The sequence below is a fragment of the Rhinolophus sinicus genome, chromosome 17 (assembly GCF_057876585.1).
Source record: "Rhinolophus sinicus isolate RSI-liver-muscle chromosome 17, RSI-T2T, whole genome shotgun sequence".
Lineage (NCBI taxonomy): Eukaryota > Metazoa > Chordata > Mammalia > Chiroptera > Rhinolophidae > Rhinolophus > Rhinolophus sinicus.
In genome coordinates this window covers 26,288,225-26,300,590 of record NC_142517.1, presented here as the reverse complement: position 1 = coordinate 26,300,590, position 12,366 = coordinate 26,288,225, and the positions used below count along the sequence as shown (strand labels likewise).

Genomic DNA, 12,366 nt, shown 5'->3' with positions numbered 1-12,366 from the left:
CCAACCAACAGGAATATAGAACTGGGAACTGCCTCAATTTTCCCAAAATATCCTGAAAAGCAGTTACAGGGATAAAGACGGAAGCAAGCCCCTATGTATTTGGCTCCTACTGTGGGGTGAGGATGCCTGCTCAGGGATGTCTACTTCAGCTGACCACCCTGGGGGCACAGCTGCACAGGGTAATGACGGCTTCATGGTCTTTAAGTAAAAACAAAACGAAACAAAACAAAACAAAACAAAACAAAAAACACCATAATCATCATAGAGACCAGTGCAACCCCACCCCCTCACCTATCCCCAGGGGTGCTGCTGGGATGCTGGGAACTTTCTGGAAACCTAATTCCTGTCTGATTGATGTTTACCCTCTCACTCCTCACCCAGTCTTTCAATAATCTAAGATTTGCACTTACTTTCAAAACAACAGAACAATAATCTAGGAAGCAATCTTTCTAATACGTGTCAAAATTATAGTAAACTACACAAAAATGGCCTCATATTCTAACACCTCTGGAAAGATGCTCCTACTTCAATGGAACTTCTCATAAATATTCTAAGGCTTATAACCTTAAAGAAAGCATGCCTGATTTAAAAAATATGTATCATCGTTTAGAAAAGGAAGAGCTTTCTCTTTAATAAGAAAATAATCTAATCAACAGTATTTTCTAAGAAAAAAGATTGGCTCAAAAATTTAGTTGTTCCATTATACCTCATTTCCATCACTCTATACTGTTTCCGGTACCATTTTACTGATGCCGCCCACTATGTTCTAGATCAGTAGAGGAGGGGAGAAGAGATGAGGACCCAGACTGGTTGAGTGTCCAATCTACACCAAACGTTTTACATCACTTCATGGAATCCTCACAGCAGTCTTCTGAGCTATTCTTACACCCATTGATGGAATCAGACCAGAGTCAATCCACTCCAGAAAGGGGAGGCATCCCTAATTTTGGTAGATCAAATTACAGTCTCCTGACAATAACAAGGGCATGGACCACGTGTCAGAACTATGCTTAGGGCTTTTATATAATAATACACCATGTGCCAGGCCCTAGTCCAGGTGCTTTACTTATTTCAGTCATTTAATTCTCATAATAACTCTACAGCACTGGTACTCTCATTACCCACCTTTAATAGCAGAAGAAACTAAGTCACACACTGGTTAGTGGCAGAACCAAGGCTTGAACCCAGCAGCCTGGCTCCAGGATCTGTGGCCCTAACCCCCAAGCCAACTGTCTGTCAAGCAAGGGGCCCGCCCAGCTGTAGGTGGTGCTGCTGGCATGTAGCTTGCAGACCACAGGACTCCAGAGATGTGTTCTTTATCACCAGTCTCCATCAACACTTCTCTTTGCCAAAGCTAACACTTGCGTTCGGTGCCCTTGACTCTGTCTTCTTCCTTTTTTGCAATTTTGCCTTGCTATTTGTGTTACACACTTTCCCTCTTGACTGGACTCCTCCCCTCTCCCCCCCAAAATCTACATATCAGTTTTCTCCTACAAAATTCTCCACTAATCTTGCTTCAGATTTCAACTATCATCCTCTCTTCTCACCTCCATCACCTCTTCTTGAGAGCAGCCCACACGCTCTGCCTCTCCTCCATGCCTGGTCTCTGCCTGACTCTCACACCTCTAAAATGGTCTTCTCTCCTCCCATTCTCCTGCTCCAGCCTGAAAGAACGTCTGCCAGGATACTAACAGGAGCCTCGTGAACGGAAGCAGCTCTCCATTTCCATTTCATACTTTCACACATCTGTGCCTTGGCTCACATTCTTCCCTCCACATGGATTGCCTTCCCCAGCCTCCATCTCCTGATCAAGTCCTTCCTGCACTTGTTCCAAGTCCAATCATTCCAGCTGGGAGCACTCACTCCTTTCTTTGTTATGACCTTTTGAATAGCATCTCTTATTTATGCATGTGTCTCATCTCCCCTAGGCTGTATCTATCTTGTGTCAGCTACAGGGCCTTGTAGAAAGAGGCTGCTCACACAATGCTTATTGGATGTTCATGCACAGACCTTAGGCTTGATTCTCAACATCAGCTCTCTCTGCATCACAAGCCACGTTGCTAAGCTCATGGGTCACCTGTTTCCCTGCTGACAGGAACTGAATGCACCAAAATTCACCTTGGAGAACTTCCGGTCCTCACATAGAACCACATCTGAGCCTCTGGCAGCAAGTAGAAGTACATGGTTTCTAGGAAGCCAGGGAGTTTTGATAGCAAAGAGGAAATAGTAGAAATGAGGCTCAGTGTAACTACTCTCTAGTTAGAAAAGAAACATTTTTTAAGATGGTAGAAATCACTATTGAAATAGTATAGCTAAAGGTTCATTCATGTGTGGATTTGTCCTACTAAATGTACCCAGTCATTTCAATCTAATATGTTCAGTCAGCTATGGTTTGGAATGTTAACACTGATAGTATTTAAAAACTCTTTGTATTCTATCCCCAAGTCACCTTTCCCCAAGAGGATGATGATGGTATGAATCTCTAAAAAGCCTCTGTAAGAACACAGAATGATCTCTCATAAATATTAATTGAGGACAGCTGTACCCTAAGCTGTGGTGTGCTAGGTGAAGTGCACATTTTTGCCAGATAAGTTAAGAGTCACCTCATCGTTAATTATTTTCATAAGCCTTAAATACAATATGTACAATGTGGGATCTCATCTCAACACTTATTTCAGTTTGAAAGCAAAGCACACTACTCTTTTCAAACCACTTGTACATTATTTCATTTAATTTTTGTAACAGTCCTTTATGATGCTTTTAGTTCTCTTTTGCAATAAAGGAAATTGAGATTCAGAAATTAACTTCAGAAAAGTTAGTTAACTTACCCAATAATTTAACAATAAAACTCAATGTTATAGATTCCACATAAATACTATGTAGTATAGAGAAAGCAATGAGACAGGCATTCTCAAATATTGCCAGTGGGAAGGTACACTGAGAAAATATTTCCAGAAAACAATTACATTAAGAATAAATATGGGTTTCCGGTCAAGATGGTGGAGTGGAGTAGGTAAACACTGTGCTTGCCTCCTCTCATGACCACATTAAAATTACAACTAAACTACAGAACAAGCATCATTCAGAATAAACTGAAGTCCAGCTGAACCAAAGCCCTACAACTAAGGATATACAGAAGAAACCACCTCAAGACTGGTAGGCAGGGAGGAGATGTGGAATGGGCTGATCCCACACCCATGTTTGACCATTAAAAACCTGGAGGGTTATCTCAGCTGCAGTGGCCCCCCAAGAGGAGTGAAGGGTCCCACCCCCACACCACGTTCCCCAGCCCAGGGTACCAGTGCCTGGGAGGGAAGTCCCCACAACTTCTGGCTGTTAAAACAAGAGGAGATTGAGGCTGAGTGAACCAGAGGGTGGCTGCACTCCCAGGTGCTCCTCTTAAAGGGCCCACGCATAGACTTTTTCACTGATGGATTCACTCACTCTGAGCTTCAGTGTTATGGCAGCAGCTCAAAAGGCTCCAGGGACATAAAGGGAGGAACTGAGTTGTCTGGCTTCAAAGCAAGGGCTAGAGGGGCAGCTTTCTCCCAGACAAAAGTGCTGGCAGAATCCATTGTTTTTCTGTTGAGCCCTCCCTGCTACCAGTGTGCAGGCACGGGCACCATCATATCTGAATCTCCATCAATGTGGCTAACACCATTTATTTGTCCTGAGACCCAGCTGCACCCAACTTTCAGGCACACCCAAGCCACTTCCAGTGGCTTTTCCATCCAAACAGCCTGTGTTGGCTCATGCTATAGACTTTTCTAAAACTCACAGGTCACAAAACCCAAACAAGCAGCATCTGGCTTTGGCGTATATCATACCTCTGGCTGAGCAGCCCCAAGTCTGGCACTAGTGGCAGCTGGCCTCGGTTTGCAGCTTGGTCTCTCAAGGCACCTTCAAGCCCTGTGCAGTTGACAGCCATCTGTGGATGGGTTTGTGGCTCATCCTGGGAGGGGCACAGGATACAGCTGAACTTGGCTTGTGGCGGGGCCCCCTCCCAGGAGTTTCTGGAGTTGGTACTCCCAGTGATCAGCTTCAGACCAAGCCAGAGCATCACTTGGCCACCTCCGAGAAGAACACATGCAAAAAGCAGACTGGGCAGGCACCAAAAATCTGTTAAAGTAAACCCTGCTCTGTAGGGTCAGCCCCTGCACAGCGCCGCCACTGTAGTCACAGCCAGTCCTCACAACCAATAAGCCCAAAGGTCGATCCCTCTCACTGACATGCAAACAGCAACCAAGGCTCAACTACAACAGAAGGGCACATACAACCCACACAAAGGACACACCTGGAGCATCCAGCTCAGGTGACCAGGGAGATTGTGCCACTGAGGCCCATAGGACACCTACTACATAAGGTCACTCTACTAAGACGGGGAGACATAGCAGCTCTACTGATACATAGAAACAAACCCAGAGAGGTAGCCAAAATGGGGAGACAAAGAAACATGTCCCAAATGAAAGAACAGAACAAAGCCCCAGAAAAAGAACTAAACAAAATGGAGACAAGCAGGGTTCAAAACACTGGTTATAAGGATGTTCAGTGATTTCAGAGAGAACTTCAACAAAATGATAGGAAACATAAAAGTAGAGATAGAAAATATAAAAAAGAACCAGTCAGAAATAAAGAATACAGTAATTGAAATGAAGAATACATTAGAGGAAATCAACAGTAGATTAGATGAAGCAGAAAACTGAATCCACAATTTAGAAGATACGGTAGCAGAAAACACCCAATCAGAACAGCAAAAACAAAAAGAATCCAAAAAAATGAGGATATTTTAAGGGACCTCTGGGAAAACATCAAGCATACCGATGTTCACATCATAGGGATACCAGAAAGAAGAGAGAGCGCAAGGAATTGAAAACATATTTGAAGAAATTAATGACAGAAAATTTCCCTAACCTGGAGAAGGAAATATACACACAAGTGCAGAGAGTCCCAAACAAGAACCCAAAGAGGCCCACACCAAGACACACCATAATTATAATGCCAAAGTTTAAAGACAAAGAATCTTAAAAGCAGCAAGAGAAAAGCAGTTAGTTACCTACAAGGGAGCTCCCATAAGATCATCAGGTAATTTTTCAACAGAAAATTTGCAGGTCAAAAGGGATTGGCACAAAACATTTGAAGTGATGAGAAGCAAGAACCTACAACCAAGATTATTCTATCCAGCAAAGCTATCATTTAGAATTAAAGGACAGATAAAGAGCTTCTCATGAAATGGCTAAAGGAGTTAATCACCATCAAACTTGTATTACAGGGAATCTTTGAGGGAATTCTTTAGATGAAAAGAAAATAAAAAATATGAATAACAAAATGTCAATAACTACAGATCTATCAACAATTACTTTTAATGTAAGTGGATTAAATGCTCCAATCAAAAGATAGCGTGGCTCAATGGATTTTAAAAAGGCCCTTACATATGCTGCCTATAAGAGACTCATTTCAGATGGAAAGACACACATAGATGGAAAGTAAAGGGATGGAAAAAGATATTTCATGAAAATTGAAGCAAAAAGAAAAATCTGGGATAGCAATACTTATACCAGAAAAAAGACTTTAAAACAAAGGTTGTAACAAAAGACAAATAAGGACCCAGTAATCCCACTGGGTATTAATTTGAAGAAACCCAAAACGCTACTTCAAGGGGATGTGTGCATCCATATGTTCACTGTAGCACTGTTTACAATGGCCAAGTGGAGGCAGCCTGGGTGTCCATCAATGGATGAATGGGTAAAGAGAAGGTGGCACATATATACAATGGAATATTGCTTGGCCATGGAAGGGAATGGGTTCTTGTCATCTGTGGCAGCATGGATGGACCTAGAGGATACTGGGCTAAGTGAAGTATGTCAGACAGAGAAAGACAGATGCAATGTGATTTTACTTATATGTGGAATCCAAAGGACAACAACAACAAAAAACAAAAACAAAAACAAAGCAGAAACAAACTCATAGATACAGAGAACATTTTGATGGTTGCCAGATGGGTGGGGGTTAGGGGGCAGGGTGAAAAAGGGGAAGTGATGAAGAAGTACAAATTGGTAGTTACAAAACAGTCATGGTGATGCAAAGTAAAGCATATAAGGGAATATAGTCAATAATACAGTATAGTGCCAGGTGGGTAGTAGACTAGTCAGGGGGATCACTTCATAAATTATATAAATATGTAACCACTATGCTATTCACCTGAAATTAATATAAAATAATATGAATGTCAACTGTAATTGAAAAATTTTAAAAGTAGGGGAAAAGGTGAAGGAGAACAAGAAGTTCAAATTTCCAGGTGTAAAACAAGCAAATCATGGGGATGTAATGTGCAGCATAGGAAATATAGTCAATAATACTGTGATAACATTGTACAGTGTCAGATCGTTGCTGGACTTATCATGGTGATCAGTTCTTTAGGTATATAAATGTTGAATAACTATAATGTACACCTGAAACTTATATGATATTGTATGTTAGCTATATTTTAAAAAGAATAAATATTTATGTATGCATATATGTACATGTAATATTATATGTATGATATTCACCCTTTAATTCCACTTCCAGAAATAGAACCTAAGAAAATAACCAAAGATATGTTTTTTTATATCTGTATAAAGCTATTTATTATAACATTATTTATAATAATGTAAATAGTAAACAAAATAAGAAAAGCTAAGCAATAACATAGTCATAAGATGTAGTCCTTAGAAAGAAATAATAAACTAGACTGAAATAATATTTAGTGAAAAAAGGTTGAAAACAATATTTAGTATGACTCCAATTAAAAAGGCTGGGAAGAGCACAGCAAAATATTAGCAGTGGTTGCCTTTTCCTCTTCATATGTTTGTTTTTAAAGTTTTCTACCAAGTTCAGATGTTACTTTTGTAACCTTAAAAATAGTTGTTTAAAAACAACAAATAAATTTTTTAAAAATCATATCCAGTTACACAGGAACTAAAAGCCAATCCTTTGCCTCCAACTTCAGGACTCTGTCCCCTGTACCACCCTCCCTCACTGTGCAAAAGAATGAGCCATCATATAAAATATATCAGCCTTGCAGGATAATCAGACAACTCTGCAAAATGGCCAATAAATCAGTATGAAGCAAATTATATTAGATTGTTTAATATATAGTCCTATGTAGACACAGCCCCAGAAAGGGGGTCAGAACCACTTACCACAAGACCAGTGTGCATCTCTACTCTGCTTCCTGAAATTTTATTTGTGAAATATTCCAGGATGGCTGGACCCCTCTCTATTTCTAATGCTTTCTTCCAATCAGTTAATGATATCCTTTGTTTCAAATAAAGGTTATCATTGAATCTGGGTCGAAGGCGATCCTCAAATCCCTTATGAACTAGAATTAACCTGTTGTAAAATATTTTCATTCCATTTTCTCAGAAAAGAAATTGGAGTTAGAGAACTCTAGCAATTCCCTGTTGATGGCCATTAACCAACAACCCATAGAATTCTTGCCCATAGCAAATGTGTAAGGTCTTCAAGGACTCTTCAATCCATTTTATATCCTATCCTATATTTAAGGTTTCGGTTTCACAGATAGATATATTTGTTCATACTTTACATTCGTCATATTTATCTTCTACATACAGGTCTGTAATGGAGACATCACTCTTGGACCATGCTGTTAGAAGAAGGACAACTGGAAGTCCAGAAAAACTTTCTGTAACTTCTTCACAGTTAACATATATAAATGAAAGAAAAACAGGTGGCTTGGGGAATTGCATGTTCTATTGCCTTCTTCATAATTTGAAGGGACTGTACCAATCATCATTGTCACTGTTCTGAGCAACCTCAAGGACTCAACTGACATAGGTAGTTCCATCTTTGGGGTGTAAAAAACAAAGGAGCTGGCAATGAGAAAAAAAAAATGCCTTTTTCTGAGATAGGCACACATAGAGCTCTACAGTAAATCTAATTTATAAATGGACTAAGTTCCAACTGCACACACTAGTCTCCCGGAAACAATCATCTTGTAAAAATAAGGGGGAAGGAGACATTTTGAATCTTTGATAATGTAAGACATGACTTTCTCTGTTCTTTAGCACGTTCATTAAATAAGGGATTCACAAAGCTATTGCGAAGCAATGATTAATAACATGATCACAAGATTACCAGGGAAACCATTAATTCTGATTACAGGGCAAGTTGTTATTGCTTGGGTAAAGCAGAAAAGCGTAGTGGTTTGTTTTTTCCCAAAAGTTCCTGGCTAAACCTGGTTACCTTAATTAATATTACCCCTCTGACCTAATAAATGTTATTCCAATGTCAGATAATAGAGCAGGAATTTTATAGTCCTGTGTTAGTCTCCTTTGAGGAAAGTTTCTGGCCTAGAGTAAGTTAAAAAATGTGTATGGAAGGAAACCATTATCAAGACTTTCTTTTGCTACTTAACTCTTTTCCCAGAAGCTCTTTAATGATAGCTTTAAGATATATAGATATGAAGTACATTCCCAACACTGACAGTTCATTCAAGTTTTCTTTGATACCATTCTTGGGTCCTTCCTCCATGTACACTAAATGTAGACATAACAGCTTACAAGAGCTTCAGACAAATCACTCTGCCCATAAATAGTAAATGTATTTCACAACACATTTCCAGAAACTTAAGTTCATTCTATCTTTTAAATGTTGATTTTTAAATAGTGACTTAGATTTGGAACTGTCTATTTTATTCCTGCCTTGGAAGGGGAAAAATGGAATTTGGGACATTTTTAAGTTTGTAGTCCAAGTTTTTAGTCTATAGGCATCAGTTAATTCAATTGCTAAATAAGTTTTCCTATAGTCTCCTTTGGGGATTAGAAATAGAAAAATGGGGGCATCTCAGAGTACACGGGGATGCTTTGATAAATTTCAGGATTTCTATGCTACCACACAGTCTCTACAGAAGTTTTCCATACTGCAGCCATTTCATTGGAACCATTTTTCATTTTTAATGGATTTTTATTACCATTTAATGAAAATAGTTATTTTAGGCTTTATATTTACAATACTTGTCTTTGCAAAATTATCTTTAATTCCTAAGAGATTTTTTATAGCAATTATGGGAATAAGAATTCTTAAATTTCAGGACTCCAGACACTTTTACTCAGTACATTTTGCCTTATACCATTGAGATTTGTGAAATAATAATTCCTCCTCTGTATTATTTGAAGCCAAGACTGAGGGAGGGAGGGATGGATGGAGAGAGAGAGAGAGAGAGACAGAGAGAGAGAGACAGAGACAGAGAGAGAGGCAGAGACAGACAGAAACAGAGAGAGAGAGAGAGAGAGAGAGAGAGAGAGAGAGAGAGAGAGAGAGAGAGAGAATCTATAGAGATTTATGTTAGATGACCTCTTTAAAAAAAAGAAAGTGTCTTAGTCAAGGGGCTCAGACCTCCTTATTAGGGGTCAATGTGCTCTACTCTGCACCCCCATTGCCAAACTAAGTTATTCAACAAGTTCACACTACCCAATCGCCCACTTTTCAAACAGGCAAACACATTTCCCTCCCTCATCCCCAAGTTCTCAAGGTAAAGGAAGTGCAGAAAGATTGCAGTCTTTTGGTTGTTGTTTGGAAGGGGGCATTTTCCTGCAATCTTTGAACGCCTCTGATTTTCACTTGAACACAAATCTTAATGCCACACTCCTTCCTGGCAGCTCCTGAGTGTCTACTGCCTCCTTACAGTGGGGTGTTTCCTGAATAACAATCCATAACAATCCAGGGAGCATTAGTTGCCATTTTCAACAAGTTCCTGTTCTTTGTGGTAACACACATTTTAAAGTCACTCACCTGAAAGGCAATTAGAGCCCTTAAGATCTCAAGCAGCGCGGGAAAAGAAATCAAAGCATTTACTGTGGGGAGCACTTTCAAATGGCGTTTCCTGAGGCCCGCAGAGCGGGAGGAGGCTTACCTGTGAGGCATGCCGGTGGTGCAGGCGGCGCTGCGCTCGCTGGACAGGTTGCAGAGTTTTAGGTACCAATTCATCTCCACTTCACGCAACAGCGCCAGTTGCCGCGCCCTGAGCTGGGTTTGCCCAGAGGGGCTGAGGCTGCTGTCTTTCCCATTTTCTGCATTTGCTGAGGCTTTCTTGGGAGATTTGTCTTTGCTCCCTACAGAAAGCCCAGATTGTTTCTTTAACTTGGGGGTGTTCCCTTCTGAGCCCTCATTCCCCACTGGCCGGGATGGGACTGACAGCATCCTGGAGGTTCCCGTCTGACTTTCAGAGAAGACTCTAAGTCACTGTAATGAAAGTAATTTGAATTGATTTTTCCGCTTCTGCCTCCGTCGTCTGCCGTGCCCTCCCCCACCCCCGCCCACCCCCGCCCCAATCCCCTTAACCTTATCCTGCCACAAAGCTGTAATTGAGCCGGGTCTGTGGCTGGGGATGAAAGGCTATCTCTAACTTTCCTGAGGTAGAGCTAAGGCGGCCACCACCCCGTGATATGTCGGTACATGGACATTCTAAAAACAACCCCCAACCACTTTGTAATACGAAAGTTTTGCAGTGCTATTTCTTCTGCAAAGTAAGGACCTCTGCTTCATTTCACAACGATAACTCTGAAACTTAGATCATTAGGATTTGATAAATTATATCTGAGCATCATGTTAGAGTCATTTAAAAAAAAGACGTCTAATGCCTCATTAGCCATTCTTATTTAGATTCCCTTGGAGTTTAAAAAGTTTTAATGTGGACTTCCTCAAATAAGTTTAACTATATCGATGCAAAGGGAAGATTATTCATGTTGTGTAAGCCTTAAAATAATATTTTTAATTTATTTTATAATCCTTTGGGAGAGGGAGGCTTTTTGAATGTCAGTGAACCACATTAGTATGTCAAATATTCTCTCATTCCAAATGGAAAACTGGTAAGTCCCCCATAATGGATTCAGTAATTGACCCTCTCAATGCTTCTGATGAATGGAAGCGGAGACTCATCTCATAATTGAGGAGACCGAGGCTGAAGTTGGAGTGAAAAAAAAAAAATAGTAGAATGAGAGGAAGTGGTAAGAGCCTGGGTGTGTGCTGGTATGAACGAGGCAGGTAATGCCCACTGCACAGAAAACTAGCTCTACAAATGGAAAGTACAGTTAATGGCCCTTGTGGTTAAGATACATGGGACTGACCCACACATGCCTGCCGATCTGACCTCTGTCCTAGCTCAGGGGACGAAGATGTCTGTGCCCACCTAAGGGTCCATCACAAAGTTGTTTGGTGACCCCCTAATCAACCTCAGTTCCTCCTGCATCAGCTGCCTCAGTATTAGCTGCATATGAAGAGTCCAGGGCCACGACCCTTTGAAGCCCTCAAAGTACATTACCTACTCCCTAGCTCAGAATGTCTTATGTACCCATGTGCCCTTTCTATCCCTGAATCTCGGTGCATGTAGGGTCTCTCTCTCAGGTATGTGTAGTCCCCACACATATATATTATTAAATGTGTTTATTTTCTCTTGCTTAAAAAGAAAATTGAGTTCAGGAAGGTTTGTGAATTTCTCTGTTCATGCGAGATCGCACATTAAAAATCATTGAGGTATAGTAAGGTCTTATAGACTCAAACTGGCAAGAGAGAAAGGAGAAAAGAGGAGGTTCTTCTTGAAGAGGTAGTGCTTCTGGAAAGCATGTAGATGTCTTTGAGGACGCCTATGGCTGCTAATTAATCAAAGCCAAGAATGAGGGGACAGAAAATCATACCACACGGACTCTTTTGTATTCAGGTGAAAGCTGTTTAATATTAGTATCCAGGGCAGTCTAGGATTATAACCATGACTGCCAAGCAATGTGCAACCTGAAACATTTATCAAAAGGCAAGAAGGCAGCTGCAACCAATAGCAGGTCTGCCTCACCTGAGGCTGTGGGGACTCAGGAATTTTTAGCACCAGCTGCTGCAGCTTCTCCAACTCCTCTCTCTGCCCTCCATTCCTTGAGTCATTGAAGAGCTCTGGCAACATAGTATCCATAGCAACAGTCTCCCCAAACTGTAGACTCTGGAAACCATCTCCCAGTTTGACATTGTAGGACCTGTGTCAATAGAGGGCTCTGCAGGGGAACTGGGAGGTGGGGCTCATTCAGCCAAGGGGCTTCACAGTTGCCTGGAGGCAGTGTTGTTGTGTTTGCGAGCTTTGCTCTGGAGTCAAACTGTTGGGCTTGAATCTTAACTCCATCACTTACCTGTTCTGCGATCTTAGGCAAATTACATAAGCCCACTATGCTTTTGTTTCCTCTTCTACGACACTATGGGGATAGTTATCTACTTGTGGCAGTTTTAAAACATGGCCTTCAAGTTCTTGGACACTCCTTTCATTGACAGGTGATCTATTTCCCTTCCTCTGAAGCTGGGTGGGATTCCTGATGGTTTTGATCAGTA

General features: G+C 40.9%; 1 protein-coding gene across 1 annotated transcript in view; it reads right to left on the bottom strand.

The window, feature by feature from the left end:
- The window catches only part of KCNAB1 (potassium voltage-gated channel subfamily A regulatory beta subunit 1), a 367,955-nt gene extending 357,702 nt beyond the window's left edge, over positions 1–10,253 (bottom strand). The window contains exon 1 of the mRNA XM_019731967.3: positions 9,914–10,253. Coding sequence (XP_019587526.1) covers positions 9,914–10,200 — 287 coding nt within the window. The 5' untranslated portion in view covers positions 10,201–10,253. The remainder of the gene's footprint in view (positions 1–9,913) is intronic.
- Positions 10,254–12,366: the final 2,113 nt, after the last annotated feature.